Genomic DNA, 22,057 nt, shown 5'->3' with positions numbered 1-22,057 from the left:
CTGCTGACACACTTGCTATATCGGCTAAGAGGCAGTGGGGCTGTGCCCACACAGGAGCCGCACTCTTATTGGTGTGCTGCCCTGTCACTCATGTCCTGTGATGCTCAAAAACACTGTGATTAACTAAATAGCAGGATGCTCCGTGGGGTAATATGTACTCTTGCACTGATGAATGGGCTAACAACCAGAATGTGGGCACTTTCTGTTTGTTGTGAAAACAGAAACGGCAAGGTAATTATGCCTTCGGTGATAAATTGCCTACTTTTACCCAATTCTGCAGGCTGTTGGTGCAAACTATGAGGGGAAGGGGATGCTGGTCCGGAGTGCATTTTTTCTTTCTCTCTCTCTCACCTCTGGTCTGCCTCTGATCTTTTCCAGTCTGTTGTCTCCCTCCCTCCGTGCCGACAGAGGACAGCTGGAGGAGTGCACAAGGGCGGTGTTACAAACGGACTGTGTGTGTGTGTGTGTGTGTGTGTGTGTGTGTGTGTGTGTGTGTGAGAGAGAGATCAAGAGAGTAAATCTTTGTGTGGGGTTCAGGAGTTCTAGAAAGATAAAGACACAGGGTGGATGAGCAGGTCTTTTCAGGCCCGTGATGAAAAATGTCACAGAATGCTCTTTCAAGTGAGTCAGTGAGGGCGAGACCAAAGTTTCACCGTGTTTACATTTCTTCATGGTCCCATTGGCTTTGCTGGTACAGCTTGTCCTCCAACAGCACCAGAAGCCTGGGTTCAATTCCCTATCAGTGCAAATACTGATTGTAATGTATGCTCTTGCTGTACAAAAAGTCCAGCTGGATATCAAACGTCACAGTGACCAAGTAGTTTGTCTTGTTCTTTTCCCTCTCTTCCCTTTGCAGGCCCCCACACACACACAAGAGGCCAGATGTCGGGCCACGAGAGGGAGCACGAGATCGACCAGGTGGGTAACCTGGTGCCCCGTGACGTGGTCGAGGTCCTGGCGCGGGAGCGGCACAGCAGCAGGGGCAAGCGGCGGAGGAGGCATGGTGGTTCTATCCGGCGGGCCTTCAGCTGGCTGAGGAGAGGCAAGAAGGCCAAGAACGCCCAGGGCACCTCGCGGCACAGCCAGGACCTGCTGAGCACTGGCACGCCCGTACTCGTACCAAAACCCAGCCCCAAAGCAGGTAAACAGAGAGACTTGTCCTGTCCAAAACCCCAGAGTGGTCAGTAGCTTATGGTTTATAGTTTCTCATGGCCAGGTGTGATTTCTCGCCAGATGTGTCACTGCACAACTGCAGAGTGGTTTATTGAGGCTTTGGCAGTGGATTGTGACAAAAGGTCTTAGTTCATTGAACACTGTCATGTTGTATGTTAGTGGTAGTCTACCATTAGCAGTGTGTTAAACCACTCAATATTACAGGTACATTCCACAGTGTCTGTGCTGAACCATTAAGCTGCCTAAGTATGTACCTGTGTCTACACAAAAGGATGTATGTACGTCCTGCTAGTCACTGTAGCAGGATGCATAATTTACCTTCCGGCATGTGGGCACTGAGAGCAACAGTGCTCCCTGCCTTTGATGTATTGTGGAAACTTAAAGGAAGTGAAACACCCATTCCATTGGAATAAATGACACTATGACGCGTAAGAATAATTGTGAAGAACAATATACCAGCAGACTTTTTATATGTAGAGCTAACCTTGGTTTGGCCACAACATTCCCAAGTAACTTTCAAAGAGATAGGACTGCACGTTGAGTGGATGATATATTTTACCCCGCGGTAGAGTGTACACCCACACACACACACACACACACACACACACCACACCCAGATTCTTTTCTCTTGGCTGCCTATGTAAAGGCTGTGGTGTATTCTGTCTGTTTATCAGACTGTGCTAGTGCACACAGGGCACTAATTGTTCTAAGTGCATTGCAGAACACACCCATAGCATGTGCTACCATGTCGGTGTAAGTGAAGTGTTTGTGTACGAGTGTTTGAAAGGGATGGGGAATTCCACGAAGATTTAATCCTAGTTACTGTCTCATTGCAGTCTTGAAAGAGTCTCTGGCGTACACAGCGTAGAGACTCACTCCAGTACTTTTGTAAAGATTGTAAAGATTATGGAGTTTGTATAAGCCCATAATAGTCTATCTTCCTCTTTCTCTCGCTCTCTCTCATTAGAGACTTGAGGATTTGATAAGGAATTTCTCCTCTGCCAAGGTCACTGCAGTGATGGTCAGAGAGAGAGAGAGAGCAAGAGAGAGAGAGTGTGTGAGAGTCAGAGTGAATAAACTATACAGGCTCCTGTACACCAGAAAGAGGCCAATGACCTTCTATCTCCACTTGCATATTCCCTCCCAGGTTTATGTTACATTTTTGTCTGGTAAAATTGGAAATGGTGTCATGTTGCATGGATTAAGTGCTTGCTTATTGTACTCTCTCACATGTTAGTTGGTTTCTATATTCTGTGAAAGTCCTTGGTGCTGGTTCTTCTGTTACTGTGTTGCTCTGCAGTGTGTTCTGAGGCTACATGTCCCATGAGCTATGATGTAATGTGTTTTTTATTTGAGTGTTTTTGAAGATTTGTATATGTTTTCAACTCAGTTTCCAGAAGAAGAACCCAAGGTTGTTCATTACTGTCAGGAATGGCACTCTGTCTTTCATTTATGAGGTTCTTTCGGCTGCTAAGTTAAGTCAACAAGTTTGTTGCACCATTGAGTTCCAGGATTCCCCCCCAGCATTCTTCCACTAAAATCAATAGTGGTGTTACACAGAAAAACTCTACTCAGGTTAGCACAGGATTCTCTGACATAGTTCCATTGAGACCTAGACAGATTCTGCTCTGGGATTTTTATATAGTACCCTATTGGATTTCACCAAGTGTTCCAAGGGCTCTTACCTAGCAGCGTCTATCTATATAATGTTTCTGTGTCATTTTGGCCATTTCGTTGATGATCAGACTTAGCAAGACGGCACACCTCTGGAGAGAGTTCTACTCGTGCTGTAACTTTTTATTTGTTGAAGGCATTTCACAGCTATCAACTGTTGAATTGATACCTCAGATTGGCACATTCACAGCTCTTGGAAAGGGGCGGATTGAGAGGCTTGACTGTTTCATAGAAGTAATTAATGCAATCATTTTTGTTTTCTCAGAAAACCACTTCATGGGAAAAAAGTAGCTTCCTACTGTGGCTATCTTTTGATCTAACTTTGACTGCAAACATTTCAGACAAATTGATTTCAACAATGTATCCTTGTAGATTTAAGACCTTGTCCCACTGGCTTACAAATCCAGTATGGGCTGGTATGAACAAGGCATGTCTCATAGATGAGAAACCAACCTATCCCATTCAGGTACAGCCATAAACCTGCTGAGTGAGGTTTGCTAGTATGCTAGCAGAGATGTCTTAAAGCAAAATGGGTATCATCTTAGCTGTACATACTCCCTTATCATGAGCATGTCTGCCAAGTTTTGAGTGTACGCGTGCATGTAGCCGTCTGGCGTTCCCTGAAAACCCATGGAAACCCCTCCCTTTAGTAAGTCCTTGTGTACGCCTACATGAAAATCCTCTGCCCTTGGCTAATTGCAGGTTGTGATTTACAACCTTCTATGGTGGGGGATGCTGGATGTGTACTGTGTACACAGATCAACCCAATCACAGCTGTTGCCATTCAGGCATATTATTGTAATGGCATAAGTGTGTAGGCAGTGTCAGTGTTGTGCCCTCGTGCCCTGTGTTTATATTGCCTTAATGGCACCATTACTACTAAGGCAGGGCCAAGTGAATGGTCCATTTTGTTTGCAGACCTGAGATGTGGTTTCCCAGTGTCACTATAGGCCCAGATAATACATCGACTATCAGAATTTATTATTTATTTATTTATGAGGAACCCCCAAGGCCCAGATGGGCGTAAGCTTATCTCATCCCTGGAAAGAAATGGCTGCTGGGTTTGGCTTGATGCCTTAGTTAAAGCTGCAGTTAGCAAGATTTTTTTGATCATATTCACTGAAACCGACACTATGCTCCGACAGAACAACATAAACCAGGCGGTTTTAGAAAAAAACCTGCACTTCTACCTCCACCTAGAGCCTGTTATTTGTTTTGCAAAAATCCACAGCTCCTGGTTCTTCTGGTCCAGTCAGAGCAGGGCTATGTGAGATCTGACTGTCAATCACAGTCTGGTGCACACTGACGAGCACAAACTCGATGAGAGGGTGCTCGGTGGTAGTGGGGAAGGGGCATGAGAGTTATAAACATTCAACATTTTAGCTAATTCCCCTCAATCTGTCAGATTTGCCAACTGCAGCTTTAATGCATGTGACCCGCTGTTCATAGCTTGATTTGTGATCGGTGTTATCAATGATAGGATAGGATGGCTATTAATCATGATTTTTCATAACAATATAAATTGCATGTTGAGACAATATGGTTTTACTTATAGCTTGGCATATTTTTCCTTTTTTGTTTACTCTTCTCTGTTGTTACATTTGTTATTTGAGACATTTTTTAACTGGCCCATCTTGTATTCTGTGGTGGATCCTAACGTAATCACAGTTTAAATATTCAGCCACATAGACTGTGGTATAACAACTTGGTACTGTCTCTGTGTTTTGGTTTGACTTCTTTTCTCCTGAGGAAAGGGGAGAGTACTGACTGACTGTTTTTATGAAAGAAGTGCTAATGTGGATCATGATGCAGTTTGGCTCTAAGTTAATCTGTTCTGTTGAAGGAAAGAATGAGGCAATAATGAGCTGTGTAGCCGTCATGGGACTGAGGCGATGACAGGCAAGCAGGAGACATTACAGCAGTTGCAGAAAAAAGAAAGTGGTGGAGCCTTGAAATGAGCTCCGAAAAGAAAAGAAAGAAGAATGAAAATGACAGATAAAGTTTGGGTCAGCACGGCACCTGTGTCTGGTCACTCCCATTACCTCTCTCCTCCTTGCCTTGTCTCATTCAGATTCTTCACATTCCAGAGCAGTTCTGCCAAGGTCTTCCAAAGCTCTCTCACTCTCTCTGTCTGTGTGTGTGTGTGTGTGTGTGTGTGTCAGAGAGCGAGCAAAAAGAGAGTTTAAACAACCTGTGGTCATGTGTAAGGCAAGGCCATTTTATTAATAGCACATTTCGTACACAAAGGCAATTCAATGTGCTTTACACCATCAGTCAGAGAAATATCAGATAATAAGTAAAAGCATGATAATGGAAAATCAAGTAAAGATAGTCAAGTCTAAAAAACAATCAGCAAAATAAATAAGATAAATAAAAAGTAAAAAAAAAAACACTGTGTACACAAAGAACAAGGTCCACTCTATTTTTTCCTTCATTTAGTTTTGCCGGAGAGCACTTGAAGCAGAAGTGGAAGTTGACACTTAAGGAAGACTGTTAGGTGACCCTTTTCCACAGTTCTACTTCTGTAACAATGTGGCAGCTTGTTTTTGGATCCCCATTTACCAAAGCAAGGAAATGGCAGCACTCTCTGATATTTTGAAATATTTCCAGGCAGCACCTATTGATCCATGCTACTAATTCAAGGATGAGAAGCTGTGATGAATAAACCAATAGGTGTTGACAGGAGCTGTTGATATGAGTCAGTCCCTTACACCTACAGAGCAGAGTGTGTTATTGAGTATGAGGGTCTCTAATACAAACCAATGATGCGTGCAGGCCTCTGGAGGGTGGGCATATGGTGCATGCATGAGTTCAGTTGGAGTTTATATTGGGTTTCTCCCAAATGTACCATGGTATGTACATTCCTGCAGGGAATAAGTGTTTTTCAACTGTATTTTAATATTTCTGAATGTAATGTAATTTACAACCGGAAACCGTCTTAGAATCAGCCCATTTTTTAGAGTAATGATCAAATGAGAACATTCATCAGTTGTATCAGATAAGTCCCTCACTTGCCAAGTGGGCTACACCCAAATTTTTATGTGCTTGTGGCTGTAGGCCATGTTCCATGTTTCTGTTGTGGATCTACAACATGAGTCTGCAATAAGGTTCTATGAGGGTTTCTGGTGCTAATAGGACTTGAAGGAAAACTCACATATTTTTCACATAGATCTCTGTTTCTCAAGGTTACCGAGTACGGTCGGTACGGGAAAAAAATGCCCCCAGAGTTTAGCACTGTAGCTGCCTGGCTGCACTAGCTGTTAGCTGCCACCACTCGAGCTAGGTAGCACCGATTGTTTTCATACCGACAGTACTCGGTGACCTCGAGTTCTCCTTGAAGTATCTACTCATGGCATATTAGAAGCAAAAATTAAAGAACCGAAATGCAGAGCTAAGGGGTCAGATATCCTGGGGTTAGGATTAGGGTTAGGTTTAGAGGTTAGGATTAGGGTTCATGTGTCATGACTGTCATGGCACTCTTATGTCGATACTGTCAAGTAAAGTGTTACCGAATATTGTTATTTGACTTCTATATATGATACCCATGCATTATGGTTAATTTCTGAGAGCATGTGTTTCCAACATTTGCTATCTCAAAAAAGCCACTCTTAAACATTGCTCATGTGTTTCAAGCACACTTACCACACCTTGAGGCACCTGACATATTCACCTGAGGTCATGCAGTTTAAAATAATTTGTCTGTAGTTTGTAAAATTGATTTGCTGAAATGTAGAAGTCTGCTTCTAGAAAACCAAATAGGAGCCACCTTCAGCACTTTGGCAGGAGTTTGTTACAAACACTTGACTGTTTTCCATCTTCCAGCTGACCCTGAACTGCTACAAGGCCCAATGCAGGTCCCCTGTCCTGTGTGTGTGTGTGTCAGGCTTGTGGAATGTCTTGTAATGGTGTGAAATCTTTTGTGAAAAAGCTTCCACATTGACTCCACAGGCTCCCAGCTTCCTCTCTCAAAAACTAAAGTTATTTTTGTGTGAGCTGAAACAAGGATGCCTTCATGAAATGTTATTTCCTCAAGGCAGTTTGAAATACTTCCTAGGGGCTTCATTTCTCAGTGACGCGGTGTCTTTGGCAGTCATTACTACCATGGAAATTATGGAAAAATACACTGTGTCATCCACAGCCATTGCAAGCTGAATCCATATCTGCTAAGGTGTGGAGATGACTATAAATGAGATCACATTCTGTTAGATAATTTCCTTGAAATGGAATTTACAGATTCTTCTTGTACGGAACAAGGATTTTGTCAACATGTAGCTGTCATCTTAAGCTGTACTCTGTAGTCTATAATGAACAAGACTAAGATGCAGACCTACATATTTCTTAATACTCCAGAAACATGATTAAAAGATGAACCAGACTTGAAGAGTATTATCTGTAATAGAATGTCTACGTATGCCTAATATCACACATGTTCATACTTCCACATTCTTCCCCACCATAGTCTGGGAAGAACGTTATTTGTATAGTAGCTTGGTATCTTAAGGATATTTTATATTGACTGTTTGATATTCCATGTGACACATCTCATTACAGATAGTTGTCCCTTCAGCTGCTCCTTAGTAGAGCACCAGTGAGGTGCCCGCCCTTCTGTGAGATGATCTTTGAGTCTGTAATGTTCATATTGAGTTACATCCAATTCATTTTTTTTTGTTAATTGTGGTAAACTTGGGATGGGTATTCCCAAGGGGCATTTATAGCCATAATTATGTCTGAAAAAATGGCATATTCGTTTACTGGAAAGTCATACGAATGATACAATAGCACATCACGCATGCTTAGAATCGATCGTTCTCTGGAGGGTGTAAGTTGTCTCTTGGATTGTTGTGGCTTCTGGCCTCATTGCCAGAACACGCCAATGGTGTGGATATCACCTCACATCTTTGCAGTTTCATGGCTCTAGTGACGGTGTCTGCCTGTTGATGTGTTTGGCGTGAGGTTCATTGTGGAATCACTGAGACAGTTGTGCCTCACTTCAGAGTTCAGATGGATGCACATGTACAGGATAGCCATAGGCTTTTAGGGTGTATGTCACTGGCTGTAATCCATTGGAAAAAAAGGGAGGCTGAAAAGCAAAAGAAACCTCCTGCCAAAACAATGCAGCACCCCCTTATGGTTATCTTTGTCTCTACATTTGTTTTTTCTTCTTTCTCTGGCTGATCTGTGCATTTTGCTTGGTAGCTAAGTGAGTCATCGTTAAAGCATCGCCCTATCCACCCCCCCCCCCCCCCCCTGAAGTTTACTCAGGAACATGTTGAGCCACTGCACTCCACTTCCGCTGAGCTGGCAGTCCAGTCTGCTGATTCACGTCGCCTGGTCGGACAGACGGCCTCCATTCTAATCTCTCCTGTGAACACTGCCCCTGCCCCCAAACACACCCCCCCCACACACACACACACACCACTGACCCTTGCCATCACAAACATCAAGGTCTAAAGGGCTTACAAGCAAACAGCGCAGGGATAGCAGGGTCCACTCTCAGGTCAGCTTTGTTGGTCAAAGATGGATGACCTCATGACTCTGTCTGTGTGTGTGTTGAGGGTGTTGTTGTTTATCTGGAGATAGTCTCTGGCTTTTGAAGGTCCGACACTGGAAGTAAGATGTAACGTGGCGTGGTGCTCAATTGCAAGACGCTGGTGTTGACAAGACTGTGCATGTGTTGTAGTGAAAATTAAGGAATGAAACCGAGAGCATGTGCCACTGCTGCCATAGTTGTTTGGTATTTGTGTTAATGAGTCCTTACTCCTGAAGAATGGTGACATTGAAAACAATAATAAAATGGATAAAATAATTCTACAGATGGTCTTTACATCTGTCTTATTATTATTATTATTATTATTATTATTATTATTATTATTATTATTATTTGACTCCGTATGGATCCTCAGGTTATGACGATTAAACCTTTAAAAGGTTATATCTTTAAACGTTACATTGATCTTCTCTTTGTGTGTGTGTATGTGGCTGAACGTCTCCCATCAGACAAGCTCGAACACGCTGGGCAGGAATACTAGCAAGTTGGAATAGTTCACATTCTCCTCCTCGCTGCCTAGCAGACTTTCCTCTAAAAGGTTACAAGACATCAAGTTTCTCTCAACCCTCTGATTGACACAACCCCTTCTGAGACTACTCAGAACCCCCAAAAAGAGAAACAAACTGCCAAGCAAGATGAGCTAACGGCCTCTTTCTCAGAGAATCATTTAGCAGTTTCCTAAGTCTACATTCTTTGTGTGAGCTCAAGCTCGTCACAGTGAATTTTTAGCTGCTGTAAATGACTTGCACTACATGTTTTTTACGGTCACCCCTAACGTCAAATCATGAGGATGAAAATTAGAGGCTTGTTTTCCCCGCATGGTGTAGCTGTAGCTTTCCCTGTCTGTGATGATGTTGTTGTGTGTCTACACCACAACAGAAACGTTGTATGTAATACATTTAGACAACATCTTGTAGGACTGAACTGACGTAATTTTGTGTGTTGTTGTACTATTGTTATTCTACTGAGGAAATCACCAGAGGAGAACCTGTCTGATTTGATCTCTTGAGCAACCCTCTCCGCTAGTCTGGTTGGTTGACCTATTTTCAGCAATGCCCTTAAATCCTCTGGATGGCACCAGTAGCATGCATCTCAAAGGTGTGTGTGTGTGTGTGTGTGTGTGTGTGTGTGTGTGTTTAGTGCTTAGCTTTTGTTGTGTCTCTGTCGTGTGCCCAACAAAGGAAAACAAGGGCAAGTCAGGACAAAAACTTCCTGATGTGTGTGTGTGTGTGTGTGTCTGTTTTTGCCATGAAGGGTACCTGAGTAATCATGTCGGCTGAAGGTTAAAGTGGGTCTAGTGGTACATATTGTACCATATCACTGACGTCATATCCTTTTCTGTGAATCAGTGGTGTCATTATCTTTTCCATTTGTCTGATTTTTAACATTGTTCAGTTTGGTCCATACATACAACAAAACAAAACAGTACTAACAAAACAGTACTATCTGGTTTCTCAGACGGAGTGATGAAATTTGTTGGTATATGTTTACCTTCTTTAGTCCACTGCATGTACTTATGATGCCTCCTTCTGGTTCTGGACTGGTATTGCCCTGCTTTGGGACTTTTCACAGGACTGTATGATGTGCACTATAGTCATTATAGTGAATGTTGTAGTACAGATGATCGTAGATGAGTATTCTAGTACTTGAGGGGGGACATTATTATGAGTTTGTGTTTTTAACCATGGTGATGGTGGTAAGTTCATTTGAATGAATTTGACTTAATGACACTGTAAGGGAAAAAGGCTGATCCTAAATGTGGGTGCTCTCTTTGAGTTGCTTCAAGGCTTCGTTACCAAACACTGGCTTGCATGATTGCATGGAATTAAATTGACACGCCTGCCTAAAGCAAATGTTTGGAGTATGAGACATGGAACCTGGTGAGACTGTGCAAATAGCTCAACTGATGGATGACTTTCAAGATGGAGCAATGCCCTTTGCATTTTCAGAAGGTCTGAATATTTGTGAGTGAGGGAAGACAGAGTTGAGAGTAATTAGTTAAGAGATCAAAGACAAGGCAGGAGATGACCTGACTGTGTTTTGGAGTTAGATCGTTGGAGTTTTGGATGGTGATAGGGCCAAACAATACAGGTCATTATTTTATCCTTGTAATCCACTAACAGGTGCATACTTATGCATACTCCTGGGCGGCTTTGAAATGATTGGATTCTGGGTATGTTTGTCTTTGAAGGGCATCTGGTCTGTGAACTCCGTTGGAAGCCATGCTCGATCATCTTGCCAAAAAGTCCACCCTACCGTAGCCTTATCCGGGGTTATGCAACTCTTCAAAGCCATAGCCACATGCCACTCCAAAGCCAATGAAATGGTATGCGAATGTCCCATGCAAAAATCACCGCTCCATTCACATACGGTACGCAAATACTTGCATCAAAGATAAGAAGCAGCATTCATAAAAGCTCTCAGTGTAGCAGAGCTGTTCTGGAGTCAGTGTGGAAAAGATCTCAAAATTCAAGTGTCAAGTATGCAATGTCTAGTGTGAGAACGTTTCTGCGTCAAGTCTTTTGCTATTGGTTTTAACTAAACCATAGACTAAACGTGAGTTAGAGTTAGTAATTGTTCCTTGTGCCAATCTAAATCTGTCCTCACCTAGAACAATCCATTGTACTGTACCTGAGGGGGGGGTGGCTTTTGCTGTAAATTAGTTGTACAGTTTTCTTGGGGCTCATTTAGTGTCTTTGTCGGATTTCCTAAAATGATGAGAGAATCACGTCAACATGAGTTTCATGGTTTCATGGTTTCAGCCGTAGCAGGAATGGCAACGAAAACACTGGAAGCGGTGAGAGGAAATTTCAGGTTCATGAAAGGGTAGATATGTCAAACACAGAGACTGCAGGAAGTTGATTCTGAATGAGGGAACGACACACAACTATTTGTTACAGCTTGACCAAACACAGGGAAAAGGTTTTGGTAAACATACCGATACCTATGATTTATTTTCCCATGTTGAGTCTCACAATGTAGGATTGTTCACAGTAATGTGGTTAGGCAATATGGTTGAGCAACGCAGCTGACAGCTCGAGTGATGGTTCAGATGAGTTTATATATGCCACCTTGTGGCAGGACAGGCTATCAGAAACTGTATACAATATAAGTGCTGTTTGGAATGGTGAAGAGAGATCAGTTAGTCTTGCTATATTTGTTGTTATTCCCAACCATTTAGACCACAATCTGTAAATATGACAATAACCCATTCCAGAGGCAAAACAACATTTAAAGTGTGTGGCCTCCCAGCAGTAATCTCAACAGCATACCAATGGTGTCTAATCTGAGGGTGATTTACAAGTCAGAGGTCACCTTTAAATATGTGAGGGGAGAGGATGAAGACCAAATAAAAATTAAAATGAGATGAAGAGAGTGTGTGTGTGTGTGTGTGTGTGTGTGCCTGCTTTTTGTGGATTAAGCTGTAGAGAATGTTGGTGATGATGGCATGAGGGATTCCCGGGGGAGTGGTGGGGTGCGTCATTATCAAGATGGGCTTTGTGTGCCAGTGAGGGGCAAATAAAGGAGGGAGGGAGGGGGGTTTATGTATTAGGGGGTAATTATGTGACTGTGTTAGTAGGGTATTAGTCGCTGTGTGTGTGTGTGTGTGTGTGTGTGTGTGAGGGAGAGATGAGTGGAATCTGGCGGAAGTGGATTAGTGGCCATGGCCACATAATGTGAAGGCTGGTTGGTTGCTCCTGTCTGCATGGATACAGCATTGTCAACAACAAAAACAACATCAGCCGCCAAAGCAACAAAAACAGAAACATCTGCAGCAGTAGACGTCATCTCATCTCTCAAGACCACAGATGTGTTTAAGGGTTTTAATGATTTGTTGCCAGATCTGTAATCACTTTTATTAGTGAAACGGCTTTGTGAAGGTGTGTTTCACTTGATTGTACTGAATGAAGACACTTTCACCCTTTCTTCTGGAGTCAAGATCTATTTTGTGCTTTGCCCTCTCCTTTCAGAGGCATTTTTAAGTCCAGTTCGGAAGACTGTTTTGTTGTTTGGACAGGGATGGCATTATAGTTCAAACATGGTTGTTCTTCTGCGTAAAGATGTGTTATGTTTGCGGTCAATCTTTGGGAAGAAAAGTGCAAGGAACAAAGACTTCAGCCTGTCTCCTGCTTCTAGAAGATGTGAGTTTACACAAATACCCTTGGTTGAAAAGGACAGGTTAGACATCGACAAATTATAATTGTATTTATTGTACAGTTAGATTGATGGATTTATTGATGTGTTGATGCTATTGGTTGATTGATTGATTGACAGTATCTAGTAAGTATCTTTGGTAATTTTATTTGCACTACAAATTGTCATAGTTTGTTTTTGTGGTATTCCAATTTATACTTTTGTCGATTTGTAGAGGAGGTTAAGAGTTTGTTATTCTTAATACTGTAGAAATGTTAAATAGGTATATTCCTGGCTTGCTCGAACTCATGCCATATTTTTAGCAAAATGTTGAATAAGTTATCTCATACCTGTTAGTAGTTTGTAGGTTAATACCTTCTATGCTGGTATTTGTGGTTCCAAACCAGATTAAGGACACTGCTTTGTAGCTTTAACTGCACACAAGGAGGTCTAGACTTATTTAACTTACTAACCCTACTCAATCGGGTGAATCCATTACATAAGAAGTGAACGCATGACTCCAACAGCATAGTGTCACTTATGCAGTGGTCTTGGGGTCTTAGAATTCTATATGTGAATTGCAACTAATGACAGATTAAACTTTTTCTGCAGTTGCACATTTTAACTTGAGTCAGTGAGCGTCACAGTTAAGGTTGTACAAGTTATTGAATAGTGGACTAACTGATTTCAGTATAACACTCCAAATATCAATAACACAATTTTGGTTACTATGTACATGCACAGAATCATGGAAAAATGGGATAATATGTTCAAATGGGATAATGTTTTTGTTTTTTTATCATTTGAACATTTCATTTGTGGACATTGTAGACGTATACTCACAGTAGTTTGGTATTCACTTCTGTAGAGAGATGCCCATTTGTACACTTGAAATAAAGAGTTTAACAGCTTACCTAATAGATTTTCCTTTTGTTAGAGCCATTATGTCTACCCTTCGCAATTAATTGAGTAGCCTAACCATTCAAACAGTGGTGTAGGCCTAGTCTAGTTAGCTGTAGTGGATATATTTTGATGTAGTAGTTAGCTGTAGTGGATATACTGATCAACCCCAAATGTTAATATGTGTCCTTGCCTATTTTAAGTGGGTATAGTGAGATAGTGATGCTTTTTAAGTGGGTATACTGCGTAGTCCTGCGTATCACAGACTACACCACTGCATTCAAATACAGTCAAACATAGTTTATGTACCCTGCTACTCACAAACTTCTATGCTAAATCCTATGATTTTCTGCAGCACTAAAACATGTGTCTGTTGGACAATGAGCTGGTCCATAAGCGGTCTTTACCCTGTTATGAAAGACCAATAATGCTCTATTAAAGTATACCCCTTTCTCTTACACAGCTTCTAAAGAAGAGGATGTCCGTGTCTTGGTCCCCCAAATCTTCCAGGAAAATGTGTTTCTGGAGGGCAGCCGTCACAAGTACGTGGAGGACGTCCACTCCGAGGCTCAACAGGGGCTTAAGCTGAAACAGCTGGAAGGTAACTGCTGAGTCGCCTGTAGTCATGTTGTAGACGTGCCCATCCTGGGTGATTCGTATAAGCCTCTAAACAAAGAAGTATGTGTTGAAAACTGGAATGGAAACTGACAAGACGTGTCTGGTCTGAGCCTTGACTTGTGAGGGGCAGTTTAAATTCGTCTTGGAGGCTGTTTGAGCTGTTAAAGACTAATTGTGTTTTTCCTATATTCCTGGTCTTGTCAACCTTCAGCATGTCTATAATATGTCGTTGCACTGAGAGCTTTGAATGAATATGGCATTGAGCTATGAGTTCATTGAAAAAGTAAATTTTTTTTATTTTGGTAAATTGATATCAGACCAATAGGTAGATAGTAAGATAATAAAAAAGGCAGTTAATTCAGTTAAACTTTCCAGCTGATTTGCCAGTAGCTTCATGCATTTCTGGTGTTGATTCTAAATGTGTCTCCCTTTTGTGACAGATAACAACATAGAAACTGACTATCAAGATGATCAAAGTGTAATTGTAAGTATGAACATCACAACTCTTTTCATTGTACTTCATATCACAGTATACTTTGGAGTATATGTTCGTGAACTCAACATGCCCCATTTATATCTGTCAGTTTTATCTTTCGTGTGTATTTTAATGTATATTCTTAATATTTTGCAGTCACAGTGTTGACCAGGTTTACATTTCACTGCTAGTTTTATACTGCTATAACTGTGAATGTGACACATACATCTCTCTTGAATCTTTAATGTTATATTGTGGGGATTTGTTGCCCTTGGCAGAGTGGTGTAACCTCTCGGAATGAGATGGGCAGCTGCAGTGAAAGGAGGAGATCAATCGGATCAGAGAGCACAGCGACTGACTGCATGTCGACAGTTTCTACACAGTCCATCTCCTCACGATCCACACGGTCAGCACTCTCTCGCCAAGGTAACAGCTACATCAGCAGAGACTTGGTTCGCTCAAAAGCCCTTTAACATCTTTGCACACAGAAATCGTGTCAAAATTTTATGTATTATAACTACAGTAGTTCACAGGTGTTCAGAAGTTCAGTATGAAAATCATTTACATGTCATTTAAAAACTTTAAGTTGAAGAATGGTACACAGTTGCGCTATCTGATGAAATGTGATTGATGTTATTGATGGGCTTTCAAAGGGTCTACATTCACACCCCTTAACCAAGGGAAAAAGGAGAGGACAAGAGGCCGGAGGAAACATAGGAGGAGCACAGTGGTGGGAATACCACGGCATGTCCAGAAAGAACTAGGTAGAGTATATGATATTATATTATATTATATTATATTATATTATATTATATACATCACACACCAATACACACACACACACATAACACCAATAATATCAGTCAATGGTCATTATCAAAACTTCTCCTTGCACTTTTGATGGTGCAGTGACATTTACATTAATTCATTAATTAATATATTAATGTCAAATAAATTTACATTAATGCTATTTAATCTCCAAACGGTCTGAACACTTCAACTTACAGTATAGATGTGAGAGAATTTGATATGCTTTGTTATGCTTACTCCGTGGTCTGTATATATTTGTACTCCACAGGGCTGGATCGAGCAGCATGGACAGCGTACCAGAGATCACAAGAGCCCGTACCCAGCAACGACATCACAGGCATTGCGGCCGTCATACCAAGCGCAGCATCAGCTGTTGATGGGACTGTGTCGACAAGCTCAGCGCAGCAGAAGGCACCCTGCCAGCCAGAGGCAAGGCCTAAAGATGACCTGGCACTCATCCAGAGCGTGTTGCCCCAGAGCTACTTAGCCGAGAGGCCCAAGTCTGTGGCGGTGCCCTGGATGACAACAGCCGAGACGGGGGGAGTCCCTCAGCACCCGCCCAGCCCTGTGATGTACATCTCCCCCCAGGCCACGTACCTGTCCAAGATCATCCCCAACGCAGTGCTGCCTCCTTCGGTGGACGTGGTGGAGATCAACCGCAACAGGAGTTGCAACAGCGTGCGGACCGTCAGCAAATGCAGCCTGGCGTCTGCCAGCCCGGCTCCCTCTCGCTCCTCCTCACGCGCCTCCTCCTCTCGCGCTTCCTCCCGACGCCCCACGCTCAGCTCCGTGAGCTCCGGCTGGAGCCGCTCCGACTCCTCGGAGACGCTCGTGTCCAACTCCTCCACCATCTCCAGCAGCAGCACGGCGCGTGCCTCTAGCAGCGGGCAAGACAGCGTGGTGGAGGCGAGGCAGGTCAAGGTGAACCCGAGGCCCAACGGCCAGGTGAAGGTGATGGAGTCGAGAGACCAGACCACTGGTCAGTTCATGCGGAGTCTGTCTGTGATGAAGAGGGCCAAGAAGCCCCCACCGCCTAGTCGATCCTACTCTCTGCACAAAGACAAGATGAAGCGTCGGTCCAGGGACTTGGCTGAGGTAGATATTTCTGGAGTGAAGCCAAAAGGTGGGAGAGAGAAAGCTTCTGGAGGAAGTGCAGGATATTCTGCTGACGAGTCTGCGCAGGAGGAATCTTTCAGCTCTGGGGCGCCGAGCCCTCAGACTCAACAGCAGGCGACCAGAGAGGGTGCAAATGTAGTTCACTCCTCACCTCTGCATCCACTTACAATTGAGAATGGACTCAAGAGAAATTTGTCTCCCTCCAGTGGCTATTCAAGCCATAATGGAACGCCCCACACCACAGGGGCCAGTCTTCCCTATGCAGCTAAGAGTGAGCTGGCGGCTGTGTCCTCCAACCACACCAAGCCTGCTGTCCTGGCCCTGAAGTCCCTGTTCGAAATTCCACAGCCACCGAAAGTGACTGCACCCCCACCTCCCCCTCCTGAGACATGGGCTCACAATCAACGCACATTTGTCCTTCTGTGTGGCCCTGGACCAGCAAACATCAAGTTTGCCACTCCCCCCAATAGACTGCAGACACAGCATGGGGAAGGTGAGGTTCCCTCAGCTGAAACCCCCTCTAGTTTATCAGTCACACAACAGAAACACACTACCACAGTTATGGCAGAGCAGGACTCTCCATCCATGAACAAAAAGCCTAGTCCATTACCACATAATCTAAATCTAATGCAGGAGCTACAGAAAGTCCAGCAAAGTCCATTGATGAATAGGGCACAGGCGAAGCAGGTGAATGCCCCAACAGGTCCACCCCTTTCTCCCCTGCTTCCTCCCCCTCCGCCTCCACTGGAGATCCCCTTAGACTGCTCTTTGACCACCCTGGATGAGGTAGACCTGCCGCCTCCCCCACCTCTCTTCTCACCCGTGTTGCCTAATGCGTCTGCAAAAACGTACCAGGGGATACCAGCAGGGATCCCCCCTCCTCCACAGCAGCCTCCTCCACCCCCACCTCAACATCCCCCACCTCCTCCACCAGTGGTGGCACCTACGCCCAAGAAAGCTGGGTCTCCTGCCTCTCAGGCTCCTGCCCAGCCCAACGTCCCCAAGGCTCCCCCGCTGCCAGTAAACTTTAAGACACAGGCTTCTCTGAGAAAAGTTCCGCCTCCACAGAAAAAGGACCCTCCTGCAACTTCTGATGACTCCTCCTCTCCTGTGGTTACCCCATCCATCTTGCAGAAGGTCAGACTCCGGTCCATAAAATCCACCCCCAAACCAGAGCAAAATGCCAAAATGCCAGAGTCGACTGTTGAACAGACAGACCAAAAACCTGCAGTGAGTCAAGTTCCACCACCAAAACCAATCAGAAGATCGCTGCTTTTGGCAGAACCACCACCCGATGTTGCAGCCCTCATTGCAGATGAACCAAAGTCCCTACCAGATACGACTGAACAAATGTCTAAAACCGAAGCAACTCCCAAAAGTGCTCAATCAGAAACCACAGTTTTGAACTCTCAATCAGAACAACCTTCTGTAACATCTCAAGTGGATTCAACAATTTCTGTATCACAACCAGAAGCTACTGATTTGAAATCACTGCCAGAACCCATTGCCTCGACACCCCAAGCAGAGACCAGTGAACTACCATCTCAACCTGAGCCACCGATTCCAGATTCTAAACCAGAGCAATCAAATACTCCGTTAGAACAATCTATATCCATTTCTGACTCACAACCTGCTATAAAGAGTAAAACTGAACCTTCCGTTTTAAAATCTGAAGAAAAACAATCTGAATCAAAGCCTGAGCTGGTTTCAGCAGTGGTTATCTCTGAACCAGAACAAACTGAGATTTCAAAAACTCCAGAACCAGAACATGAGACTTCAGATGTGGCTCCAGAATTAGTGGCTCCAAATTCTAATCCAGAGGCAGAAGCTCCAGTGGCTCAAACCGAACAAACATTCTCACCACCTGAAACGGATTCTGTTGTTCCAAAATCGGAGCCAGAACAAACTTCTGAAATATCTCAATCACTACCGGATGTACCACCTCCAATATCGGAACCTGATACTACAAAACCTGATCCAGAATCCAGTTTGTCAGTGGCTCAAGCAGAGGACACCATGTCAAAGACGGACGTTGAACCAGCTGTCTTAACTGATGCACCTGCATCAGATGCTGCAGAATCAAAAGCTGAAGCGCCTCCAGTGACTTCAACATCAGAACCAGAGCCAGCAGTTCCAAAGTCCGAAGTTTTATCAGCAACAACAGAATCAAATCCTGGACCTGACCCAACTGTCTCAAAATCTGAATCAAAATCAGTATCCACTGCTTCAGTGTCACAGTCAACAGTAACAGCAACAACGACGACGACAACTGCCTCTACCAACAAGTCCCAACCAACAATTACCATTTCAACATCTCAGGCAGCCAGCACGGCACCAAAAACTGAAACACACACACCCCCTTTCTCAACGTCCTCAACCAGCAAGTCTTCCCCCATGTCCATGAACCCTTCCATGAGACTCCAGGAGGCCATTCGCCAGAGGGCAGCTGCTAGGTCGGCTAACGATGGCCCTGCCAAGCGCCTCAGTGTGCATTCCCCTCCTGCCACAGCAGGGGGCAGTCCTCTCAAGTCTCCCACCAGCACAGCCAGCTTCATTTTCTCCAAGAGCCCCAAGAAGGTGGTCATTGATACACCAACATCTCCTGAGGTCCAGTCCAGCCTGAGAAAGACCCTGCAAACAGAGCTGACCGCTGTGTCCAGTCAGTCTAATCAGGGCGATGGGCAAAAAAAGGTCCCCCCACCTGTTGCTAGCAAGCCCAGAGGCAAGAGTCAGAGTCCCAGAAATGGGTTGCCCAATCCGTCCAGTGAAGAAGCTGTTACTTCAGACGTGCAAACTGCTGGCCAGGGTGCACAGTCAGAGGACACAAGAAGTAAGAGACAATTAATTAGTAACATGAACTTACAATGAATTACTAGTAAAAGTAGTAAATGATTTAGTGATATAATGATATAAAATGATTTAATTACACAAAGTGTTTGTTGAAAATGTACAGTGTCGGTGTACAGTGTCACTCAATACAGTATGTGTTGTATCCACGTCTGTTGTGTTTGATCATGATAATATCATGAGGGTATTATCTGCTTTGCACTGACCACTTTCTTTTGTATCTGTAGATGCAGCGTAAGGAGTGTGGACTTGTCAGAGAGCTGCCCATCATTGTTACCTGACCATGCTACAATCAACCAGTGAAAGTTGGGCGCCGTTTTCTATGCTATGCATATCGTTTAAATACTTGCTAGGTCATGAGATGTTTTCAGTATGCTTTTGTAATGATTTAAATACGTAAGGCTCTTCTGTCCATTGTTTGACCCAAATAATCTGGACTACTAGAAGGTGACAAGAGGGAATGGAGTTACATCTTGATGATTTTGAGTGAGAAGTGCTGTCAAGTTTGTTCTCTTATCACAATATATATATTATCTAAATATTAAATTCAAATGTTTCTTTAATATATAAAGAGTCACTTTTAATATGCACTATACTCTCTACATTAATTTTACACAAAATGTAATATTCTTGTTGAAGTTGCAATGTTAACAAAAAAGGTAAAATGATCATAACCTGTTCTAAGTTATTTTCTTTTCCATGTTGAAAACTGCGCTATGGATAGATTTTTTTCTGTTGCATTAAGTTTTGTCTTTTCATTATAGTTCAGTTTCTGAATTCACTTAAAAAGCCAACTCTTTAGAGGAACAGGCTGCTTGTTTGAATACAGTTCTGTTCCGTTTGATATTAAAGGTCAAACAAATTTTGAAATCATGTCACTGACAAATGTCCAACCTAATTAAATGAGCGTTCTCTTGTTCTAAATGTGTTTAATGCCTAAGTTGATGCATGATTGTTATTGCTCATCATAATAAAATGTATACAAGTCAAATTTGCAAAGTGACCTTTTTTGGACTAGCTTGTCATTCACAAGTAAACAGCCAGTCAGTTCAGACGGTTCTCCATTCAGATTCTTACCTGCACTCAAGACTCCATGTTTGGTAATAGTTAAGAAGGTAGGCCTATGAAATGTGGCTGATTGCAATAGAGAATTTTCCAGTCTTTTACTTGAAGAGAGCATATCCATCCATGGAATCAGTGCATTCAAGATGAGGATCTGTTTACTTTTCAATCCTAAATGTCAACATGGTCTCTACATTGAAGCAGATGCTTTATATTTCAACAACCATCCCCCTAACTAGGGATGAGGATAAAATGGGATAGGATGATTAAAAGCTGGATCAACTCTGACTACTGTTTGCAAAAACAAAGAAATATCATTGCATTTTTCCCATAGCTGTCACTTTTTGTAACTTTGGCAGAAAACTTTTTCTTTACAAGGAGAGTAGCTATGAGAATGTTCACAATCTGCCTCATTGTTTCATGAGTCAAGTGAGTGTGTGTGTGAGAGAGAGAGAGAGTGAGTGAGAGAGAACGAGGCTTCTCCGATTGATCTAAAAGGATTCTGGTTTTGTCAACCTGGCAACTGAAGACTTGTTTCTGCCATGACCCATGGGTTGTTTCATGTGACCAGAGACTGATTCATGCACTGACATGCAGTACATTTGCCAGGGATGTAATGGGTATAGGGTGTCATGGCAACCATGTTTCTTTTTTTCCTCATTGGTACACAGAAAACAATTAAAGGGGGACTTGGCAACTATTTCAACGTAATAAACCCGTTTAGAAATCATTTGGATGGTTAAATGACCTGTTCCGGTAAAAATGGTGACTTTCCCCGCTGCGCTTAGCGTCCCCAGGCGGAAAACCAACCTTGCAACATTGAGACTTACCGTCCCGGAAAGAGAAGTGAGAAACAAGAAACTCGTTTTAAATTGTGTTACGTAACCAAACTTATGCTAACCGTTCGCTAGCTTGTAAACAAATCCATGTGCTTTATCGTTACCTTTTTCCAGTTTGAAATAGCATAATGCACAATTTCTCCAGCAGAGGGGGAAATCCTGCCAAGTTTCCCTTTAACTTTAATAACTCCCCCTTTTCTGCACTCCTACACATTCACCTTTCTCATAGGTGTATCTGGATTATTGTGTGTTGTTACATGTATTATTATAATTACCCAGCTAATTTTAAGTTTAAGTATAACTTGTGATTATGGAGTTTTGAACAAGTGTCGGATTACAGAGGGTTAGGACTGCCAGAGCCAGATTTTTTTCCTATGGACTATTTAATACATGTATAGCATCGACAACTCAAAATATCCCCCTCTGACACACTCCCAAATGTACCACTAAGTGTCAGCAGAGTAATGGGGCGCATTTTAAAAGGCTGATACATCCAGTTAGTGTGAAGTCATCTAGCACATCTAAGAGGTGGATATATATATATATATAGAATTGCATTAAAATAGAAAGATACATTAATTAAAAAGATTGTGGATGATTGGTTGAACGTTTCTTTCAAAAGACTTTGTAGGTCTTTTACTCGAGAGTTTAATTTTACTGACATTGGCAACATGCAGTGTATCATAAGTTACCAGCACATTGTTTTTGAATTGTCACATCTGGTAGCCTACTCAAGCACTTTGTCAAATGTTCCAGAGCCCACTATTTCCTTTGTTCAGTTGAGTTATTGAAAACATAACTGTACCTGAGCCTGTATCTGCTCCAAGCTGTCAAAAAGCATTCAATCACACTTTAATACAA

The 22,057-nt window shown here is 42.9% G+C and overlaps 1 protein-coding gene across 1 annotated transcript; it reads left to right on the top strand.

Annotated features, from left to right (window-relative positions):
* The first annotated feature begins 783 nt into the window (after window positions 1-783).
* Window positions 784-20,286, top strand: si:dkey-157l19.2 (uncharacterized protein KIAA1522). Its single transcript, XM_048228535.1, has 7 exons — window positions 784-1,141; window positions 13,893-14,030; window positions 14,488-14,531; window positions 14,801-14,948; window positions 15,176-15,286; window positions 15,601-19,278; window positions 19,523-20,286. The coding sequence occupies exons 1-7, from the start codon at window positions 883-885 to the stop codon at window positions 19,531-19,533; spliced, it is 4,389 nt and encodes a 1,462-aa protein (XP_048084492.1). The 5' UTR covers window positions 784-882; the 3' UTR covers window positions 19,534-20,286.
* Window positions 20,287-22,057: the final 1,771 nt, after the last annotated feature.

The sequence above is a fragment of the Alosa alosa genome, chromosome 19, assembly GCF_017589495.1.
Source record: "Alosa alosa isolate M-15738 ecotype Scorff River chromosome 19, AALO_Geno_1.1, whole genome shotgun sequence".
Taxonomy (NCBI): Eukaryota; Metazoa; Chordata; class Actinopteri; order Clupeiformes; family Clupeidae; genus Alosa; species Alosa alosa.
The sequence above is the reverse complement of the archived record's forward strand: the minus strand, read 5'-3'. Positions and strand labels throughout refer to the sequence as shown.